This window comes from Amia ocellicauda, chromosome 3, assembly GCF_036373705.1.
Source record: "Amia ocellicauda isolate fAmiCal2 chromosome 3, fAmiCal2.hap1, whole genome shotgun sequence".
Taxonomy (NCBI): domain Eukaryota; kingdom Metazoa; phylum Chordata; class Actinopteri; order Amiiformes; family Amiidae; genus Amia; species Amia ocellicauda.
Window position 1 is genome coordinate 13,525,334 of NC_089852.1, and position 23,538 is coordinate 13,548,871.

General features: G+C 42.2%; 1 protein-coding gene across 1 annotated transcript in view; it reads left to right on the forward strand.

Moving 5' to 3' along the window:
- The window catches only part of ip6k1 (inositol hexakisphosphate kinase 1), a 49,418-nt gene that overhangs the window by 18,532 nt on the left and 7,348 nt on the right, over positions 1 to 23,538 (forward strand). The window contains exon 2 of the mRNA XM_066698265.1: positions 14,824 to 15,226. Coding sequence (XP_066554362.1) covers positions 15,004 to 15,226 — 223 coding nt within the window. The 5' untranslated portion in view covers positions 14,824 to 15,003. The remainder of the gene's footprint in view (positions 1 to 14,823; positions 15,227 to 23,538) is intronic.

Sequence of the window (23,538 nt, forward strand, 5' to 3'; positions counted from 1 at the left end):
CACTGTATGTTTGGGGTCGTTGTCGTGCTGCAGAATAAATTTGGGGCCAATCAGATGTCTCCCTGATGGTATTGCATGATGGCCTGTACTTCTCAGCATTGAGGAGACCATTAATTCTGACCAAATCCCCAACTCCATTTGCAGAAATGCAGTCCCAAACTTGCAAGGAACCTCTACCATGCTTCACTGTTGCCTGTAGATACTCATTTGTGTACCGCTCTCCAGCCCTTCGGCGAACAAACTGCCTTCTGCTACAGCCAAATATTTAAAATTTGGACTCATCAGTCCAGAGCAGCTGCTGCCATTTTTCTGCACCCCAGTTCCTGTGTTTTCGTGCATTGTTGAGTTGTTTGGCCTTGTTGCCACGTCGGAGGTATGGCTTTTTGGCCGCAAGTCTTCCATGAAGGCCACTTCTGACCAGACTTCTCTGGACAGTAGATGGGTGTACCAGGCTCCTACTGCCAATTCTGAGCTGATGGTACTGCTGGACATCTTCAGATTATGAAGGGAAGCAAGCATGATGTGTCTTTCATTTGCTGCAGTAAGTTTCCTTGGCCAACCACTGCGTCCTCAGCGTTGCCCGTTTCTTTGTGGTTCTTCAAAAGAACTTGGACAGCACATCTGGAAACCCCTGTCTGCCTTGAAATGTCTGCCTGGGAGAGGCCTTGCTGATGCAGTATAACTACCTTGTGTCTTGTTGCTGCGCTCAGTCTTGCCATGGTGTATGACTTTTGACAGTGAACTGTCTTCAACAACCTCACCTTGTTAGATGAGTTTGGCTGTTTCTCACCCAGTTTTATTCCTCCTACACAGCTGTTTCTGTTTCAGTTAATGATTGTGTTTCAACCTACATATTGAATTGATGATCATTAGCACCTGTTTGGTATAATTGTTTAATCATACACCTGACTATATGCCTACAAAATCCCTGACTTTGTGCAAGTGTACCTAGACGAATTGCAGCTGTTTTGAAGGCAAAGGGTGGTCACACCAAATATGGATTTGATTTAGATTTTTCTTCTGTTCACTCACTTTGCATTTAGTTAATTGATAAATATAATCTATTAACATGTCTATTTTTGAAAACATTCTTATTTTTCAGCATTTTTTCAACCCTGGCTAAAACATTTGCACAGTACTGTGTGTGCGTTTGTGTGTGTGTGTGTATATATGTACACATACAGTATACAACAGATATTTTATGATTTTGGAAAACAAGCTCAATCTTTGAACACTGAAAACTCCATGACCTAAAATGTTTCAATATGCATGAATGATGGTAACACTTGGTATGGCAAGTAAGAGCATAAAATAACATGTTTTAGCCATCCAGCAATGAGCAATGTGCAGTGATAAAAGACGCAGTTAGATGTATTCACTCTAACATGCTATTTTTGACAGTTGTCCAAATGTGTCTGTGATGACTTCAGGACTGGATGACGCCCAAGTGTCTGCAGTGTAGGGAAGAAGTCGTGAGCATGTTGTGTGACTGGAGGGGGAATATTACTTTTAATTTCCATACGCCATTGACTGAATTTCTTAGCTCTTTTTTAGTCATTGGCCCACCTTACAGAAACCACACTTCCTCTGTGCTCCTGCATGTTGCTTTATGTGTGCTGTGTGCTTTGAGCGAGGGAGGAAGAGGTGGGAACCGGGGGGCTTCATGTAGTTTTTAACTTTTGTGTTTACTGTAACCGCAGGCTTGTGCAAGTCCAATTAAAGTAGGCATTTAACTGCTGTTGGGGGATTTCTGATTCTGATTTTGAGAACTCTTGTTTATTTACTCAACACTGTAACACACATTTATTTGATACACATGCACATATGTAGCTGCATTTGTTTTCTGTCAGTCATAGTTATTATTTAGAGGAACACAACATAAAAGTAATTTTACCTCAATAATAATTTGTTATGTAGAAGATACAGATGACACAGCGGAATTTGCATCAACATCCATTCATTCAAAGTCGTTTACAACAGGATCTAAATTTTAATTTATTCTAGGGAGGGAGCAGAGTCCAAAATAGCCTTGAATTAGGAAAGTCCTTCATTCCCCTGTATCAGACTTGTCAGTTTTGTAATGTATCACGGAAGTAGCAGCCCCAATTCAAGTAGAGTCTACAACAAATAAATGCATTTCCCATCTAAATTTCTTTGCTATAGCTATTTATATTGTTTTGTTTGTGTGTTTCAAGGTTTATAATTCCTCTATTTGTGGCTGGATGCAAATACTTGTGAATGGTCAGCCTATGAAGTGGCGTTCACATTGAAATGAAGCTCATCCCTCATTGTAATCCCAGCAGAGCAAAATTATTAGAAGTTAGTTGCTAATAAAGATTTGTGATTGTCCTAATTTTTCTAGTGAATGAGCAGTTGGTTTCTTGGCCGAGTGTTTGGCGTGTAGCATTTTCAATGAGATGATTCAGTGATTCAGTCTTTTAGTTTTTTTTCTGCCAGCAGTCATTTTCTGTCTGTTTGTGCAATGCAGCACCTGTCTATGTTTATTGTCGGGCGACAGGCCGGCTGATTGTGAGAGCAGGGTATGAGTGTGGCTGGAGCAAAGACCAGAGACTGATCTATTTTGGGGAACTGCCATTTCTTTGCCTCTCTGGGAGAACCTTGGATGCTTAACACAGTGACAATCACAGTGATGCTTTGTTCAGTTACACTTTGCTGCACAATTACAGTGACAGGAAAGGTAACATACATAAGCACACACGTGCTCTCAGGCTCCAAGTCTCATCTGTGTTGTAGATCTCTGTAGCGGGAGCCACGGTCTCCATGGAGAGTGTTTTGGAGATGGGTGACGTTTCTAGGATTGGATGTGAATTTATATTCTGCCGGCTGCCTGCTGCAGACGAGACGAGCAGGTCATCTGGGATACAGCCGATCAGGAAGGGAAAGAGATTGGCAGCCTGAGCCCCTGACCTGGACACTCGCCTTCATTAAAAACCCACAGCACTGCTCTGTACTGTCCCAGTCTGTCTACTGTGAGAGAGAGAGAGAGAGACAGACAGACAGAGATGGACAGAGTGAGAGAGAGACAGAAAGGCCAATAGCAGAGTCCAGTCTATCCTGGCAAGCCCGATGTACACCCAGTAATATGCCATTGACTGCAAATTCAGACATGGCTGTGATTCTCAATTTCAATGGTTTATGGCCCCTTGAATACTGAACTCAGGTACTTCTTGAAATATAGGAAAAAGCAGATTTCAGCATTTGTGATATGCAGCACATTTAGCAAATTGCTTTCAGTGCCTAGTGGTCTTCTCAAGGGCCTCTTCTAAATATCAACAGTGTTGTGAGGATGAGGTTAGCTACTGTACAAAGAAACTAAAACTGACCTGTAATGTACTAGTAATTATATGCTTTGTATCTATGTACGTGCATCCCCAGAACCATGCTTCTAGGTGTGGTGTTTGCTGTATTCCTGGGAACCTGTTAGATGAGGCTGCAATTTCACCTAGCACAGCAGGACTGCATGGGGTTGTGTGGGTGTGGAGTTGTGTTGGAAGCTGTGTCAAGGTCATCTCTACGTGTCTTGGACAGGGCTGCTTGGATATGATTAGGATCTCTCTCTTTGTGAAGGTAAACCTAGTAAACCATCTTGATGTACTTCAGCCACTCCTTGAGACTGACATGCTGTTGTTGGGTATACGTTTCCTACTCGTACCTTTAAACAGTAAAAATCTGTAACAGGCCTGCTCTTTCAGTGAGCCCTTGTGTTGGAAGATATCCTAGCTCTTGCCTATCAGCTGTGCCTTCGTCAAATACCAAATTTGCACAGTTGGACAGAATATTTTTTTCCTGTCTGTGGTTACAAGTTAAAGGAAAAACCCTCTTTGAACCTTCCTGTTTTCTTTTTCTTTTCTTTATTTTCATGTTTGACTCTACTGTTTACCAATGGTGGGAAAAACCAGCATCTCTATGCTTTTAATGATTTCAATGTGTTCCTCATTCCATGCTGAACTGTAAACCTGAAGACCATATTTTTCCACAGTATACAGTCTCACCTTGTTTACGTTCCTGTGGTGTCAGCTGTACATACCCTGTGAGTGGCATATCATTCTGTGCATTGTACCTAGTATTGTGTGTTCTCTCATTTTATTTGAAGGTAGCTTATCTCCTATTGAGAACACCTGGGTGCTCTCTGTGTGTGGTCTCTTCAGCTGCTGCATACAGTGGGCTGTTCCAGAAGCTGCCATCCCTGCTTTTCACTTTCACTTATATACTTGATGTAAAATCATCACAACCCTTTAGGGAATCAAAAAAAAAAAAGGTTTTGACTTGAGATGCATTGAATACTTAAAAAAAAAATTAAATATTTAAATATTTGTTGCACAATCACACGATGATGTGAGGGTATTACTTAGATCCCACTCCTGTTTATCTTTCTGGGTGTGAGCATTTCAAACCGGTGTGGGGCCCGCTTGAAATTACTTTTGAAATGCAGCTGCAGTGATGTGAGAAAAATGAGACCAAAATGGGTCCTGAAGCTTTAATGTCATCCTGTACGTGCAGGTTGTGATGTCAGCGAGATCAGCTGAATGTTGGGTCTAGTTATCTGGTTCCACAAATGGTCTGGAATATGCAATAGAGAACAGAATGTTACAGTATGTAATGTATTGAAAGTTTTAACATTTTGTCCCAGGTGTAAAAGCACCTGTATGAGATCAGTACACATCAAGTGATGTGTGTGGTTATAAGAGATACCTGTTTTCAGTGCAATGAAAACCATGTCTTGAGGATTGCAGATTCTTTTTGGGGGGAGTTAGTCTGACTGAAGTCAGCCTGCCAAAATCAGATAATGCTTGCCTTTGATTTGAACCTCTCTCTCCTATCCAGCTCTCTGTATACTGGGCTTCTATCACTGCTTTCCTGGAGAGACAGGTCTGCCTAATGACTCACCATCTGCTTGGAGGGTGTGTGGACAAGTAGCGGGGACGTGGAGGGGGGAGTAGCAGGTTTGAGATGTAACATTAACCAGGCCTCCACCCCCCCATGAGTCTCATAATTAGAGGAGCGCAGTCCTGCAGTCTTTAACTTTTTGTCATGTATGGTGTAGCCAAGAGGCAGTGACGCAAGCGCCCTGTCGGCCGAAATGAAGACATCTCCGAAGTGTTAACAGATGCTGTGGTATGAGGGTATGCAAGCTGGGAAACTGGGGGGGTCCCCCCTGCACTAATCCAACAGGATCTCCATCATGAAAGGGCAGCTCAGCAGAATGTGACACATGAAACCTGGCCCAGCAAGAAGCTTCTTGGTTAATGGCTTCTCGGCCATTAGTGATGGGCAACTTTTCAAAAAGTCAGATTTGCATTAGTGCTTAGTCCGCTGTGGTGGTTTTTGTTTTGCTCCACAGGGTGGGGAGTAAAAAGCTCCTTGGAATAGAACCTGCCAGCCTCAGGCCCGACCCCCCCATCTCAATAGTCTTTCTCCTCTCAACAGGACTTGTTCTTTATCCCCTTGCAGCCCACCCATCGAAAAGCTATTTTCAACAGCCTAACATGAGCTCGATGTGTTTGTTTTAAATGCTAAATCTGCTGACGGAGTTATAATAGGGGTAAGACTGAGGATCGGCATGTGTTTCAGGACAAAATACCTTAAACTGTATAATGAAGACACTCAGAAGATGCCCCTCTTTGCTTGTACGAGTCACACCACATCAAAATCCCTCACACCTCAAAAGGGGAGCATGTGAAGGATGAGACCTGCTTGCCAAAGTGCTGCACTGTGCATTGCCCTGTTCCTAGATTCACACTTGACAAAGGACTATCATCTGGTAAGTGCTGTACTCCTCTGAAGAATTCCAGAACAGCACACTGCATTCCCACTCCTAAGCCCCCTGATTGGAAAAGCAGGCAGGGGAGCGCGGAGCCATATGAATGAGTACTAAAGGTGTAACAGTACATTCCTGACTGAAAAACACTGTGCCATCCTCTTTCTGGAAAAAAGTGAAGGCCAGCTTGTTGCTGTGTATTGAAGAGTGTATTTCACCATATTATGAAAGGAGGGGAAGTGAAAAACTGATCTGGTCACACATTTGGAGGATTTTTTTTTTATCATAGTGAAACTGCAGAAATGATACAGAAATTACACATACTGAGTGTAATTCTAAATTGATCTGCCAGTTCTGCCCTTGGGGTTGTTATTACATGATAAACCGATAGCACAAGCAGTCCTTTTTATTTTCTTTAAGGAATATAAAAAAAAAAAAACGGATGACTGGATGATTATGTAAAACAGACTGGGACGGAAGTGCAGAAGGAGCTGTGAGGCTATAGCATTCCAGTAAGTCGTGCTGCGATAGACCAGGCCTGTAGATCACAGTCCCCAGTGTGGGAGTCTATGGATAGTGGCAGGCAGCCAGTTCTGCTTTATTCACCCTGGGTCCTTTGCTCTGGTCCTCAGGACATTCATCAGGGGAGCAGCAGGCCTCCATCGTTGGGACAGGACTTCCATCCCTCAACCCTGCTCCCCAGCTCCTGGCTAGTTCTGGCTTGTAGGCAAGCTTCAGAGGGGCTTTCATCACTTATGTACAATTACAGCGATGGAACTGTTCCCTTTGGATTACCAGCAGGGACAATTGAAAACAGGGTAGGAGGCAGGTTTGAGATTTCCAGCAGTAACTTTTTTTTTTTTTTAAACTAGGAGCTTTGCTGTTTTTCCTCATGCGATATTTTCCCTTTGCAGTAATGTCTGAGAAGTGAATGTTATGTCTGTCGGCTGTGGAATATGGTCTTGGCCTTTTGCTTCAGTAAGGTCATTGGTGCTGCAAAGCTATGACTTTCCATCACACACTTCTAGATTGCATAACTGGAGAAAAAAAAAACATTAACTGTGTGGTTGTGATGTAGTAGAAGAGGTTTTAAAACGAAGTGTTGGAATTAGGGCTGTCCCAAAGGGTACATTTTTATCTTCGAAGGTTCGGAATACATTACCGAACAAAGGGTCCAAGCTTCGTTTGTGCTAATTTGCATAATGTATTGATGACTTCACATTAGCTACTAGTGTAAAGATTTGAATGAAAATACTATATATATTATTTTTAAAGGTAATCCATTTAACAAAATAAAACATTCCCTTGGAGTATAAAATAAGTTATTTCAAACAGTAATCATGTGTATGTGTATTCATTTTTTACAAGCACGGTTTTATTGATTCAACTTGCATGAAACACTTTAACCTTCAAGTAAAAGCAACTTTCTCATAATAAACTGTATGCTCGGTGACGTATGTATGTTAAGTTTAATTTGTATTTCATTTAATAAGGGAAAAGTGTCGGAAATAGCGAATCGATGTAAAACCCTTGATGAATATATCCTGATGTTCAGTGTATTTTGTTACAACTACTGAAAGTAGTAAATACTAAAGACACTGGAACAGTACCTTAACATTTGGGTTAACTATAATAAAAAGACTCCCTACTACATTTCAGAGTTTGTGTCAACATTATATATTATTATTATACTGATTTATTATTATTATTATTATTATTATTATTATTATTATTATTATTAATGCCTCAATTGCAATGAACTCGCAGAGTTTGTGTGGAGCTGCGTAATAAATATGCGATAATCTCCAGTCCGCTGTTTTCAGTTCTATACAATTGACCCATTAAACGTAATAAATAACGCATGATAATTTTAACTTGCGTTGCTTAAATGATCCCTGAAAATGCTTTTTCCTCCATAATATGTTCAGTTTCAAATTTACCTTAAGATTGTGGTGGGTCTACTGTGCATTAAACAAAAAAATCCAAACGCCAAAACTTTGTCGAAAAACTTGTTTTGTTTTACTTTCCCATTATATTGCACAACACTTTCCTGTAAAGATCATGGATAAAGAAACAATAAAGCAGAATAATGCAATGGTGCCACAGGCATGCTGGCAGGATAGTGCCCTTTCAGACGATTATTATTATTTTTTTTGCTTTTTATTACAGTTTCAAACTTTTATATCCAGCAACTTTTATTTAAGTAATTGGCAGCATACAAATCAAATGTTATAATTTAGATAGTGGGACATCTGAAGTGTGGTTTAGTATTGTAACGCTTGCCAGGGTTTCCAAGAAGTAGACCCAACTCATCATTGCTGGTGCAACAACAAATCGTGGTATTAATTATTATTGCAGCACACACAGGTCTCAGGGACTGAACACACTCACACACTGACTTGTTCTTCTGCCTCCCTTCACCTTTTATCCCCTCTCCCTATGCTCCTCCCCACCACACCGCCTTTACCCCATTAACCTTTTATCTGTTGAGGTGGCACACTACAGTATTCAAACACTGTCAGTGTGTATCAACACGATTAACAAAAATCGATGTGATTGTCACGGATGTCTGGAGACCAAACGAACCTTCGAACATTCGAACCATCGAAGACAGCTCTTATTGGAATTGACTACACTGTATTGACCAAATACTGTGTTAGTTAGGGTTTAAATTGAGGGTTTAAATTCTGTCCATAAGGGACAGAGATGAGAAGACTAAGCTGTTGGAAAATTACACTTTTTACAGCACTTGTTATTTAACCTTATTACCAACATTGTCCAGGGCTTTAAAAACTGTAGTATTAAAGAGTCAGTGGGATCTTGTGTTGAGGTTTAGGTCTTGTCCTAAATAAATCTGGCTTCGAAAAAGCTCTCATCCACAATAACCTGTCTGGCAGGATGCAGTAATCAAATGGGTGTACCTATTAGAGGAGAAAAGTACACCATTTGTGCGTGGATATTCTTAACACTAAAATTAATTATTTGATTATTGCACAGGTGTTTTTATAGCAGTTGACATGGGTAGAAAATCTGGATCCAGCTCTCTGCTATGTGAAGTGCCCGGGTTTCTGGGTTCTTTTCAGGTAAAAAAAAAAAAAAAAAGCATTACAAAGATAACACATGTGATATACACATACTTTTCCTTCCTATGATGAGTCTGTAGACTTTAAGGACTGAAACCAACAAAATATATATTGTTTACTGTATATCTTTTATATACTTGTGTAAATCAGAATTTGTAAAATTAATTACACCGTATTATTGCACTTTGTATTGCTCTTATATTTTGTAAGTCACCCTGGACAAGGGCGTCTGCTAATAAATAAATAAATAATAATAATAATAATAATAATAATAATAATAATAATAAAAATAATGGCAATAATGTTCCAGGTAAAAGTGTGGGGTAAATGGAAATTTTATTTTTAGCAGTAGTAGTAATATTTTGCGGGAAATGAATCGACATTAAGCAGGTTATGATTGAGCTGCTTAAGAAGATCCGGTGTTTATGCTTTACTCTAAACTATTTAGGTGTCGAATTTGCTGCTCTCAGTAGTTAAGTCTCTGCTTGTCCAGCAGAAAATAGCCCGTAATGGATTAAACACAACCCCGTAATTAATTGCACAGTGGAATTTGGCCAGGCCAGGATTTACTTAATTTTATTTGATATTGCTTTCACTCTCAGTCATGCCCAGACTAGTTCGGTGCAGAGTCTTCCAAATGGCAGGCACTGGATCGACCATAGCTTGGGCTTGTTGCGGAGAGCAATGAGGGAATATGCTTGGGCTCTCTGTAGGAAGTTATCCTCATTATGTGAAACGATTCTCTGGAAGGTGCCTCTGGAGTTAGGCAAGGCCTCCTCCAGCAGCAGGGCTTCGCACAGGCTTTCGTCAGCACATTGTGGACTGGCAGCAATTTTTGTGGCCTCCTGCTGGGGCTTGACGGGAGAGCCAGGCTGTGATGGATCTCTTCAGTTTCCACATTGATTGATCAAGTTGTTGGCAGTCAGTGCCATTGAAGCATCCCTTCCGTCGCCGAGTGGAGCCCTGCTGCTTTCTCAGTACAGGCATGGCAGAAGACAGGAGTGTCACTTTTCACCCCGGCAGCGCAGGCTTTGACTGAAATCAATACACTGGTCTTGATGGAAGCAGGCCAGGCCTTGTGGAGGCACGCACAAGACAGCAGGAGGCCCTGTATTTGCTCATTAGAGCCTATTGATGGCCAGGAGCATGGCCCTTCTGCCTCCCACAGTCCAATTGTGTTTTTCACCCTATCTGGGCTCTGGTTTCTAATGCAAAACTTATTTACCCCTCCAGCCTACTCCGCCCCACCATCCTCAATGATGGGGGCATGCAGCAAGCTTCTTTGCTGTTAATTGGGTCAGCGAAAGCTTTCAATATTCATATTGCAGAGCCAAATGTATTAAACTGTGTGCTGGATTAACGGTACTGAAGCCAGAGCAAGGATTTGTCCGATGGAAGGGTGGCGAGAGGGATGTTTTAAGTGTCAAGGACATCTGTCAAAGACACTTCATGTAGAAGCAATGGGAAAATATCCAGGAGGAAGTGTATTGCCAAAGTGTTCAAAGTTCATCATGTGAGCCATCAAACACAAAAGTCAAAACTTATTTACTTATTACCTTCAAGGTTTCTGATAATTGTATTTTTTTAACCTTCAAGATTTCCCATAATTCACAGCAGTCTAGCTCAGGAAATCCCCACGCCATGCATCTCCACAGATCACCAGGCTGCAGGCTGAATCAAACTTATAAGAGCTGACAGTAGATACTTAAATAAATAAATATACAAACAAACAGTGCATGCTTAGCCTTGGGAGAGTCTATTATCTACAAGACTGTGAAATCGGTTAGAGGACACAGAGCCCTCATCAGAAAGATCTTGAGCAGGATATTTCATCAGTCAGTGAGAGGCCGGGACCACAGCAGCTCAGCTCAGTCCTCCTTCTCCATTCAGCAGCTTCCCAACGGTTGCTGACTCAGTGTGTCAGGTGAAAGGAGAATGCTGCAAGACCAGGGACATCATGGGCCTTCCATCTCAGATTCCCACTGTTACTCGTGGATTTCAGCATCATGCCAATGTGAGAATGGTGTGGTTTTTTGGTTTGTTTATTTTCTTGGTGCTCCTGCTTGGGGAAAAAAATGACAGCAGTTGAACTCTGTAAATCTCGCTGTTGTCTACGTGTCAAATGGCTGCATTTGGGTTTTGTTGAGATCCATGACTTTTCAGGCTCTCACGACTGCCATGCTTTGAAGGTGATGCAAGTAGGCCCGAACTAGAGCTGGCTCTGTGATGTCATATCATTACAGGGAACATTACATTAGAGTAGCTGGGATGTGTGTTTTCCTGGACGTGTTTGCATCATGTGACGCCCTGGCAAGGACAACTTGGCACCACGCTCAGAAGTGGGGGGGGCTGTCACAGCACTTGTAAGCATTTGTAATAAGTATAAAGTATAAAATACTGCCAGGCTGACTGTTGAAATGACATTCCCGTTGTGTTATATGTCAGTGTCTTGCTAGGACCATGACTTAGGGTTCTGCAGTTTCTCCCTCTGTGGGATTGAGGTCAGGACTGTGAGCAGGCTCTTAAATGTTGTCAGCAATATTATGCCTGCAAACACTGTGGGACTCTTCCAGGGTTGTAAAATGACTTGGTAGATGTACTGGCCCGGTCCATTAAATTCCTTCAATGCTGGCAGTAAGACAAATTTACTGCAGGTCATGGTGCCCTTCACAAAAAAGGGAGGGAGTTTCTTATTAACATAGAGGGAACATAATGCATTATCTTACTCCTGACTCCTCCTGTGCACAATTAAGCCATACATAATGTACTGTCCACCATTGGCTGTGTTGCACTTGTATTAGATTCCTGTAAATCCAAACTGTATCATCAAACTTAAAAATGTAATTCATTTCAAAGGTTTTTGGAATGAAAGTTCACCCTAGGGCATCAGGGAATTTCGAAACTCGTAGCAGGTCTGCTGTTTATTGATGTCGCAGTTTGAAGCCTCAGCGTTAAATGTCCGTGACCTTTATTGCAGCCCATGAAGCCTGGCATTGGCCAAGAGAGTCCGCTGGTGATGAAGGGAGCGTGGGGGACAGGTAATGGGAAGGTTGGCATGTTTGCACTGTGGCTTCAGTAGGAACCTCACCTCTACTCCTCCCTGGTGTCAACCTTACTGTCCAATAACATAAGGCCCCCAAAGATAATCCTCTTGAAATCTCTGGCCTTGTGAAACACTCACACTCTTAAAGGTCTTCTAGCCAACCTAACCCAAACTTCACCTTCCAAAGTTAACATTGACTGGAGCTGTAAATTGGGCCTGACAGCGATATAGGGCCTGCCTATTTACACAGCCTCACACAATGTAGGTCACTTCACATACTGTTCATTCTCCTGTAGTGGCACCCCTTTCACCACAGGTTGAAAGGGAGCACAACTGTGAGTATCACACTCCAGATAAACTAAAGCAGAATACAGCGATAAATCTTGCTGTCAGTTTGCTGAAAAGCACAGAAACGCAGTGTACTTGCCTATCATATATTATCTAGGTACAAGTGACTCAGCAGGTTGGGCACTGAAATTTTTCATTTTTGTGTGATGCAAAAGTATGAGAGATTGCAGGGATGTTAAGTGAGGCTTTTTACTAGCAAGAGATGCACAGTGTTATCCTATCCTTCACACAGCAGGGCTTTCTTGCGTGGTTGTCAGACCAGTTGGATTTGTGTATAATTAATTTGTTTAGTTTAACCTATTGTGCAAGTCTTTCAATTGAGCCTCCTTTAGTGTTTAGCTTGGCTGATATACTGACAGCACTCACAAATCTCTGTGTTGAACACTAACATCTTTTGCAACTGAGCAGTGTGACCAGAAGCTGTCAGTTACATTCTTCCTTGCTGCCAGAATATTCCTCTAATTTGATATTAGGCTGAAAGGTACATATGATTATTTTTTTTGTATTTTTTTTTCCAAGCACAAAACCATCCTGCTGTTGTATTGGCTGCCAAGGAGGGATATTTTCATTATGTGCTTTTCTGTGAAGAACGTAACATAGTGAAAAACACTTTGAATAAGTAGGAAAATAAAAATATCACAGATTGAGAAACTAGAAGATACACTGTACAAAATTCAGTTGAAGGTAATTTTGATGTGTGACTCATGCCGTGATTGAAGTAGACCTTGAAAATCGAGTTTAATGTTTGCTAATAGTCTATTTATTTTTCCGTGCATAATGAAGTGAGTATTTGTTCAGGCTGTCTTTCCAGTGTGGTGTGGTGTGGCGCGGCACACTGGAACATTGCCAATACAGTTATGAATTGGAATAGCGTGGCTCTTATTTGCCCCTTTCAATAATCACAACTGTGACCCCAGAACACCAAGGTGTATTTTGAAACACTTTCTCCCCGTAGCAAAATGTTTATAAAGGAGAATATTAAGTTTCCCCAGCTGTTTAACCCTGCTCTGGTACCATGAAAAAAGTTACATTGACAGTACCATTGGGGTGGGGTCATAGAGACCCCATGGTACCACAGCAGGGTTAAGGAACGTGCTTAAACTTTCAGGCCAAACGCTTTCAACATATTCCTACAGCAGGACTTTTGTCCTCGGGGCTGCTGTCTGTCTGAAGTCTCACAGCTGCTGGAGGAATTTCAACTACAGGTGCCACCAGCATATCACAGTTTGGACAAATGTGTTTCTGGAGCAGGTGCGGCTGACCTCAGACAGACTGCAGCCTCGGACACATCACACCGCCATAAGATGCCAGCTGACCTTCTGCTACTTATTGCATCAGACTTCTAACCTCAGACTTTAAGAAGTTCTCGGGATGTGAAGAATCAAAAAAACAAAATGCTTCAGACATTTTCTAAACACTTGTCTAAACATTTGTCTGCATTGCTACAATTTGCTTTTTAGCTCTTACTAGGAAAAGGGTGAAGTACGTTTACTTAGAGTAATTAAACCCTGTGGCCCTCTAGAGTTGCAACTAGGTACCCAAACCAGGTCCATTGCTTCCCAAGTACAGTGTTAATCCAAAGACCAGGTGGAGAGGAGCCATTTACTCCATGGTGGGCAGCTTTTGTCTCAGTATGTGCTTGCGTTGTGTTGCTGAAATGGCCAGCGCTGAGCTGACAGTCCTCTCAAATCCGTTTTCTGTCTCTTTGTGGGCAGTAGGTTACAGGTTCAATGGCTCGTGTGATGCTTATTACAGAGGGGTTATTCTTCATAAGATGTCTGATCAGCTCTTATTAGGTTAAGCCCAAGTATGATTGCTCAGATGCCAAGTCATCTGATCATCCCCATCTGCAGTCAATGAGTGGCAGCTGCTTTGGTACTGTGGTGTGAAACCTCTTAATGACACGGGAATGTGGGTGGGGGGGAGCAAGGGTGTCAGGGGAAACTACACAAACACAATCTGGAAATCTAAACAGCATGCTGGAGGTGATACCCTCTGGTGTAAGTGGTAAATATTGACCACATTCACACTGTCAGGCGACAGTAGGCGCTTGAGCCCGTCAAGAATTAACCCGCCGTCTAATCTTTGACAATGCCTCCAGTGCTCTGTGAATCTGCACTCAAGCTTTTAATTGACCGGACAACACAAAAAACACTTGGAATGCAATCCTCCCTGGCAGATCAATCAGTCAATTGAGCTCCTTGTGCGGAAGTCTCATTGAAGGAAAGAAATAGAATCAGACTTTTTGTTTTGGAAGCTCAAACAGTGTGTCCAGACCCACACATGCCACAAATGCAGAAGTTCTCCAGATGCACTGAACCCGAGTTATACTATTGGTACTCTCCACTTTATAAATAGACATATTGTGGTCAGCCTATAGTGTTGTAATGTTCCTCTATGTGCGTCTTTTAATGGCCAGGTGGTCACTGATTGGTGTCCTGTTGTCAAGGAGACCGGGCAGCCTTTAGGTAGTGTGTCTAAACGGGCTTATTTGTTTTTCAGTCTGCGTGCCTTCACTGCCGCCTGTGTTGTTTTCTGTCCTGATCTCCGTGTCCCTTTCTCTGTTGCAGGAGGCGGCTCCCAGCACCCCAGGAGCCGGGATTGGCTGGCTGACGGGCGTGGCCAGCGGACTGGCTCCTCCCCCTCCCGGCGGCAGCGTGTGCTCCCCGCCGCCCCCCGCCTGCACCCCCCGATCGCCCAGCCTGCGTGCCCGCGCCCATGCTCCCAGCACCCCGCGGCCCGCCCACGCCATGTGCCTTTCTCACACCATGGAAGTGGGCAAGCACAGCACGAGCCAGGGGCCAGGCAGGCGGGGCGGGGTGCTGCTGGAACCCTTTGTGCACCAGGTGGGCGGGCACACCAGCATGATGCGCTATGATGACCACACTGTGTGCAAGCCCCTGATCGCCCGGGAGCAGCGCTTCTACGAGTCCCTGCCCCCCGAGATGAAGGAGTTCACCCCTGAGTACAAAGGTAAGAGCTGCCCTTTCTCTGCACTGAGGTCCATGAGGTCCTCTCTCAGGGGCCACTAGTCCTGGCCCTTCCATTCCATTGGGAGTTCCAACTATTCCTGCATTAATTAAGTGCTGGTCAGTAGCTGCATCTATTAATTTAAATGAGGGTCTATGGACTGCTTAAAGTTCTGTGTTGCTGTACAGCCTGTAATGGCAAAGAGGCAGAGTTGTTTTCCTCCGCATTAGACGGAGGGTACTGAAAGTAGAGTCTGCAGCTTTTGAGTTTCTGACCTTCCCTGAATTGCTTTTCCAAGCAGACTATCAAAGCAGGTGACCAGGGCAGTGCCAGTGGGGTTTCCTCTGTAGCTGTACATTTACACGTCTCTCAGGGGCACGTCTGAGCACAAGGGCAAAATGACCCGAGAGTCTCCCTGATCTGCTCAGCATTTCAAACTTGATCATATTTAATAAACTCAGATGTGCTTCTTCATCCTGTATCTGATGGCAGGCTGGGATCAGTGTTATCCAGACTCACAGAAAAATCACTTGATCTTTGTGTCAAACATGAGAGAATTCTAGAATTTGGCGGAAAAATTTAAAGTGGGCCCTTTCTCTGTGTTCATCTATTGCAAGTGTTGCTGTAGTGTCTCTATGAGTGCTGCCTGCCCTTTTACTCCAAGCTCTTTCTGCGATTAGTTCAACTCTACAGTTGTTTTGCTATGGCAACTGCAGCAAACAGTAACTAGGAAAGTGTCTCATTGTATCGGCTTTCAGTTGAACAAGGCTGTTATGAAAGCAAACAAGGGCATCAGAATCAGGAAATTAAAGTTTTTGTAAGTGATCCCCCCCTCGTTCTCCTATGCTAAATACAGAGCTGGTAAATACTCTTTATTGTTTGAGTTTAGCTTTACATAACAACCTGGGTCTTTAATTGTGGATCCCATCCCTTTACGGCAAACACAATCTATCATTGTATCTGTAGGATGCCCAATAATCAAAAACACTGCAAACAAAGTCTCTGACATCCCTTCATGCTTTTAGCCAGCAACATCACCCAGCATTTAATTAAGGGCTGAATCAGGTGCTGTATTTTTCAGCTGATTCCATTTACTGGCCCAGAAGCTCCATTATCTGACTGTGTTTTTAGTGTAATCAATGCGCAGGGAAGACAGACTCGCAGGCCGGGTTGGAACTTTATACTGTTAAAGTGGCTTTTATATTAACAGAGGCCCTAATGTTACAGGAAACCCAAGAAGTCATTAAGAGCGTTTCTTTTGTCTGTCCAAAGCAGTCTCACACTTACAGGATCGGGCTTTCAGTGTTTACAGTGCAATTATTAACTGGGCTTGGTTTGGCAGCTGTTTTTCTCAGGCAAATGGTTTGTTTTAGATGGAACTCTGGAATCATCTGGGGCCGACTGTATTTTGTGAGAAGAAATATCTGTCAACAGATTTTTATTTTGAAAGAACATAAGAAAGTTGACAAACGAGAGGAGGCCATTCAACCTGTCGTGCTCGTTTGGTATCCATTAATAACTAAGTGATCTAAGGATACTATCCAGTCTATTTTTAAATGTTCCCAAATTTTCAGCTTCAGCCACATCGCTGGGGAGTTTGTTCCAGATTGTGACAACTCTCTGTGTGAAGAAGTGTCTCCTGTTTTCCATCTTGAATGCTTTGAAGCCCAATTTCCATTTGTGTCCCCGGGTGCGTGTGTCCCTGCTGATCTGGAAAAGCTCCTATGGTTTGATGTGGTCGATGCCTTTCATGATTTTGAAGACTTGAATCAAGTCCCCACGTAGTCTCCTCTCTTCCAGGGTGAAAAGGTTCAGTTCCTCAGTCTCTCAGTAGGACATTCCCTTCAGACCTGGAATAAGTCTGGTTGCTCTCCTCTGAAATGCCTCTAGAGCAGCGATATCTTTCTTGGAAGTGTGGAGCCCAGAACTGTACACAGTATCCAGATGAGCTCTAACTAGTGCATTGTACAGTCTGAACATTACTGCCCTTGTTTTAAATTCTACACTTTTGACAATATACTCTGACATCCTGTTTGCCTTTTTTTAATTGCTTCCCCACATTGTTTGGATGGAGAAAGTGAGGAGTCCACATAGACTCCTAGGTCTTTCTCATGCATTACTTCATCTAGTTCTGTTCCTCCCATAGTGTAATTATAGTGGACATTTTTGTTACCTGCATGTAATACCTTGCACTTGTCCACATTGAATTTCATCTGCCAGGTGTCGGCCCACAACTGAATATTATCCCTTAGAATAGCCTGTGCTGCCGAGATTGTATCTGCTGAGCCACCTATTTCAGTATCTTCTGCAAATTTGACACGTTTGCTAACTATCCCAGAGTCCAGATCATTAATATAGATTAGAAAAAGCAAAGGCCCTAGTACTGATCTCTGTGGAACTCCACTAACAACCTCACTCCAGTTAGAAGCAACTCCTCTAATCGACACCCTCTGTTTCCTAGACATCAACCAGTTCATAATCCATCTACTTACATTACCCTGAATGCCTACAGCTTCCAATTTGTGGATAAGTCTTTGGTGTGGAACCTCATCAAAAGCTAATCTAAGTATATCGTATCATATGCTTTCACGTGATCTACAGCTGCAGTTGCATGTTCAAAAAATTCTAATAAATTAGTAAGACATGACTCATCTAAACCCATGTTGACTATCTCCAAGAATATGGTTTTCATTAAGATGCTCCTCTATTTTCTGTCTAAAAAAATTTTCCAACATTTTACAAGTATTGCAGATGAGACTGATTGGTCTGTAATTTCCTGGCTCAGTTTTGTCCTCTTTCTTGTGGATTGGTATGACATTTGCCGTCTTCCAGTCAGTTGGCACATCCCCTGTTGTAAGTGTCATTTGGAATATTTGATTTAGCAGCCTATAAATAATTTACCTAATTTCTTTAAGTACTGTTGGAAATACACCATCTGACCCAGGTGAATGGTTTGTTTTTAATTCTGCTAGTCCCTGTAGTACCTCCTCCTCATTTATCCTGATCTCTCTTAGGGTTTGACTGGACTAGGTGTTAACCTGTGGCATGTTATCTGTTTTTTCTCTTGTAAAAACCTCTGTGAAATACTAATTTTGAACATTTGGCACATCTTGTTCGTTCGGGTTGTCCTTTAGCTGTTTCACTTCCTCCTTTTTTGACCTCATGCTGTTATAGTATCGAAAAAAGCTCTTTGCATTAGTTTTAGCTCCAATAGCTGTTTCTTTCTATTTCCCAAGTTAAAAGTTTAACCCACAAAGATTGTGTTTCGTTACTAGGATCTAATTTGAGTTCTTTTGCCTCAATGTCATTTTTGACATATAATGCTACCCCACCACATCTTTGATTTTGACTGTCCCTCCTAAACTGTGTGAATCCTTTCAACTTGTATTAATCCCTGTAATTTTCTGTAAGCCATGTTTCTGTCAATCCTACAACATCATAGTCACACGCCAGCACTGTGGCTTCTAGGTCTAACATCTTGTTCCTTATAGTCCTGGCATTGAGGTACAAACATTTCAGGTCTTTCCTACTAGCAGTTTCTCTTGATTTCTTTCCTTTGTGGAACATCTCCCATTGTCAGAGCTCCCTGCCCCCATGGTCCATAGTTTAAAAGATTCTCAATTATTCTGCACATACGCTCTCCCAATGCATTAGCTCCCCTTCTGTTTAGATGTAGACTGTCCAGTTTGTACAGGTCCCATCTATCCCAGAAGAAAGACCAATGCTCCATAAATCTAAAACCCTCTTCCCAACACCAAGATTTCAACCATGTGTTAAACTTTCTAATCTCTACCTGTCTCCCTGGCCATGCATGTTGTACCAGAAGTATTTAGGAGAAAACTACCATTGTGGTTCTGCACATTAGTTTCTTTCCTAACTCTTTAAATTTGTCTTGCAGAACCTCTGCCCTTCCTTGTCCTATGTAATTGGTTCCAATGTGGACCATGAACAGTGTATTCCCCCCGGCTTTGGACAGTAGCCCGTCTACTAGTTTAGGGAGATGTGCAACCTGAGCACTAGGTAGGCAAGATACCATGCGGGTCTCCTTATCACTAGAACACACTGTGTGATCTATGCCTCAAAGAATCGAGTCTCCTACTATATCTTCCTCCCTGTTCTGGGGCAGAGTGGGCACCATGTCCAGCGGTTGGAACCTGTTGGGCATTTCTAGCTCTTGGTGTGTTTCTAAGGGATGTGCGTGCCCTTTTCTGCTGTTACGACCTACTGTAACTCAGCAATTCTCTACGCTGTCCTGCTCTAAGGTCTCAACTCTCCTAGGTTTTGGCATGCACACCATCTCTCTCATGGGCTGATTGACCAATTCTTCTATATCACTAATACAGCGCAGATCACTGACCTTGATCTCTAGGACTTCAACATGCTGACAACGTTCACAAATGAAATCTTCTTGGATGAGTTCATCCAGGAAGGCAGTCATTCTGCAAACCTGACACTGTAGTGGCCACATGCTTCTAAATGTTAGTTTTTTCAGTCTCTTGGTTCCTGTTCCCTAGTCAACTGCTTTACTTTTTGTGACCGAGAAACAGCGCAGCTCTTTCTGAACAGCTGCTTTAAGTAGCTTTTGTCTACCTGCCTCCAATTCACCCCTAACTGGCTCCACCTGGCCCCTCCTGGAACAGAATTCCTGCTAGTCCTTGACTAAGTCACCTTTCTACAACCTATTTACTTTCACCAACTCAGCAGCTGAACTGAATTGACTTCAATTAAGGCAAACTAGAGACAAGATTTACTTCAATTAAGGCAAAGTTAAAACAAAATGAGGAATGCTAAGACTGGTCTGAAACTATGAAAACAACTAGATGGCTGCCTCTCACCTGTACTCTCCTGTGTCTGTTTGTGGCAACTTGTAAAGGTTGCCTTTGGATTTCAGAGCTGTCTTTTCCCATTTAGGGACACTGTAAGTGTGTGTATATAGGATCTATGGTTACCACAACAGCATATCACAATGCCTTCATTCAGGTTCATAATCAAGGAATGAACTCCCTTGCATGAGACTGGTTTCTCGACATCACAGCCAAACATAGGCTGGCCACAATGACACATCCAAGTGTTGTATTACAGCATGGACAATAATAGCGAATGCCATTTACACCAAAGTGCCATAACCACATTGGCTATTACAGCGTTACCAAAAACAGCGCATGCAACATACAGCGCAGTGCCAGCATCGCACCAACAATAACAGCATCTGTCCTGTAAAGAGCATCCCCGTCACAGCACATTAACCCTATACAACTACATGAATTCTCTAATTGAATGTTAATAATGATGATAATGATAATAAGTTTGTCATGTTAGATGCAGTGTGTTTTAACAGCAGTTTCTTTTGTACCTGCCTGTCAAAAGCATTGCAGAGTCATAACAAGTTAAATAAAATGTTCTTGTTAGGAGTCATGTGTGAGTGTTTACATATTACCTTTAGGCTATAGGTTTCTGTTAAGCTGGAAATGCATATTTGCCTGACATTTTAAGCGAAATGTATAGCTTTCTTTTAATCTCTTAGCAGAATGAAATGCAAATGTTAGCTGATGCTGTGTTTGTGTGTGTGTATGTATATATGTATATATATATATATATATATATATATATATATATATATATATATATATATATATATATATATATATACATATACATATACATATATGCATATGCTTCACAAATGCTTTGCTGCATACCTCGGTTGTAACGAGTGGTTATTTCAGTCAAAGTTGCTCTTCTATCAGCTTGAATCAGTCGGCCCATTCTCCTCTGACCTCTAGCATCAACAAGGCATTTTCACCCACAGGACTGCTGCATACTGGATGTTTTTCCCTTTTCACACCATTCTTTGTAAACCCTAGAAATGGTTGGACCACACCCCTAAATGCATTGAAGCAACTGCCATGTGATTGGTTGATTTAGATAATTGCATTCATGAGAAATTGAACAGGTGTTCCTAATAATCCTTTAGGTGAGTGTATATATATATATATATATATACAGTGAGGGGAAAAAGTTTTTGATCCCTTGCTGATTTTGTACATTTGCCCACTGACGAAGAAATGATCAGTCTATAATTTTAATGGTAGGTGTATTTTAACAGTAAGAGACAGAATAACAGCAAAAAAGTCCAGAAAAACGCATTTCAAAAAAGTTATAAATTGATTTGCATGTTAATGAGTGAAATAAGTATTTGATCCCCTATCAATCAGCAAGATTTCTGGCTCCCAGGTGTCTTTTATACAGGTAACGAGCTGAGATTAGGAGTACTCTCTTAAAGGGAGTGCTCCTAATCTCAGCTTGTTACCTGTATAAAAGACACCTGTCCACAGAAGCAATCAATCAATCAGATTCCAAACTCTCCACCATGGCCAAGACCAAAGAGCTGTCCAAGGATGTCAGGGACAAGATTGTAGACCTACACAAGGCTGGAATGGGCTACAAGACCATCGCCAAGCAGCTTGGTGAGAAGGTGACAACAGCTGGTGCGATTATTCGCAAATGGAAGAAACACAAAATAACTGTCAGTCTCCCTCGGTCTGGGGCTCCATGCAAGATCTCACCTCGTGGAGTTTCAATGATCATGAGAACGGTGAGGAATCAGCCCAGAACTACACGGGAGGATCTTGTTAATGATCTCAAGGCACCTGGGACCATAGTCACCAAGAAAACAATTGGTAACACACTACGCCGTGAAGGACTGAAATCCTGCAGCGCCTGCAAGGTCCCCCTGCTCAAGAAAGCAAATGTACAGGCCCGTCTGAAGTTTGCCAATGAACATCTGAATGATTCAGAGGAGAACTGGGTGAAAGTGTTGTGGTCAGATGAGACCAAAATTGAGCTCTTTGGCATCAACTCAACTCGCCATGTTTGGAGGAGGAGGAATGCTGCCTATGACCCCAAGAACACCATCCCCACCGTCAAACATGGAGGTGGAAACATTATGCTTTGGGGGTTTTTTTTGCTAAGGGGACAGGACAACTGCACCGCATCAAAGGGACGATGGACTGGGCCATGTACCGTCAAATCTTGGGTGAGAACCTCCTTCCCTCAGCCAGGGTATTGAAAATGGGTCGTGGATGGGTATTCCAGCATGACAATGACCCAAAACACACAGCCAAGGCAACAAAGGAGTGGCTCAAGAAGAAGCACATTAAGGTCCTGGAGTGGCCTAGCCAGTCTCCAGACCTTAATCCCATAGAAAATCTGTGGAGGGAGCTGAAGGTTCGAGTTGCCAAACGTCAGCCTCGAAACCTTAATGACTTGGAGAGGATCTGCAAAGGGGAGTGGGACAAAATCCCTCCTGAGATGTGGGCAATCCTGGTGGCCAACTACAAGAAACGTCTGACCTCTGTGATTGCCAACAAGGGTTTTGCCACCAAGTACTAAGTTGAAGGGGTCAAATACTTATTTCCCTCATTAACATGCAAATCAATGTATAACTTTTTTGAAATGCATTTTTCTGGATTTTTTGTTTGTTATTCTGTCTCTCACTGTTAAAATACACCTACCATTAAAATTATAGACTGACCATTTCTTTGTCAGTGGGCAAACGTACAAAATCAGCAGGGGATCAAATACTTTTTTCCCTCACTGTATATATATATATATATATATATATATATATATATATATATATATAGCATAAATGTACCGAACATATAGATCAAAGCATTTTTGTCCAAAGCTGTTTTGAAGCACTCTTTGTCTCTGTAGTAAATGTGTGTTTGCCAAATTGCTCTGAGTGGAGCTCCCACTGTTAAAATTAGTAAATAAAAATAAATAAATTTGTAACAGCGGCTTTATTTTGGGAGTGGGGTAAGTAACAGCCCTGTCCTGATTTTTCATCCTGTGACCCCTTTGCTCTCATGTAGGCGGTCTGTTGCTGCTAAAAATAGCCCTTACCCACGAGCTCGGCATTGTTGACACATGACAACAAGGCCGGGGGAATTATCCCCATACAACAAAGGTATTTTGGAAATGGAGAATGGTTTAAAAATAGAGGCTGGAGAGGGGTAGCTGGCGGATGTGTCACTGCAACTTTCAAAAGCGAAGCACAGGTCCCACCACACATGAATACCCATGTTTATTTTTAAAGGTTGTGATCATTGGAAGGCTTTCAGAATAGACAAAATGTCTGTCCACAGGAGATTGTAGCCCATTTTGTCAGATTACCGTTAATGTTGTGGTTTTAAGGTTTGATTCCGTTTTCGTAATTTATGGAGAGAATAATAAAGTTGGGATCAATAGGACACCCAGAGTTCAGTTCAACACATTTTCCCAGTTTGCTTCTGTTCTCTTCAGAATTTTCT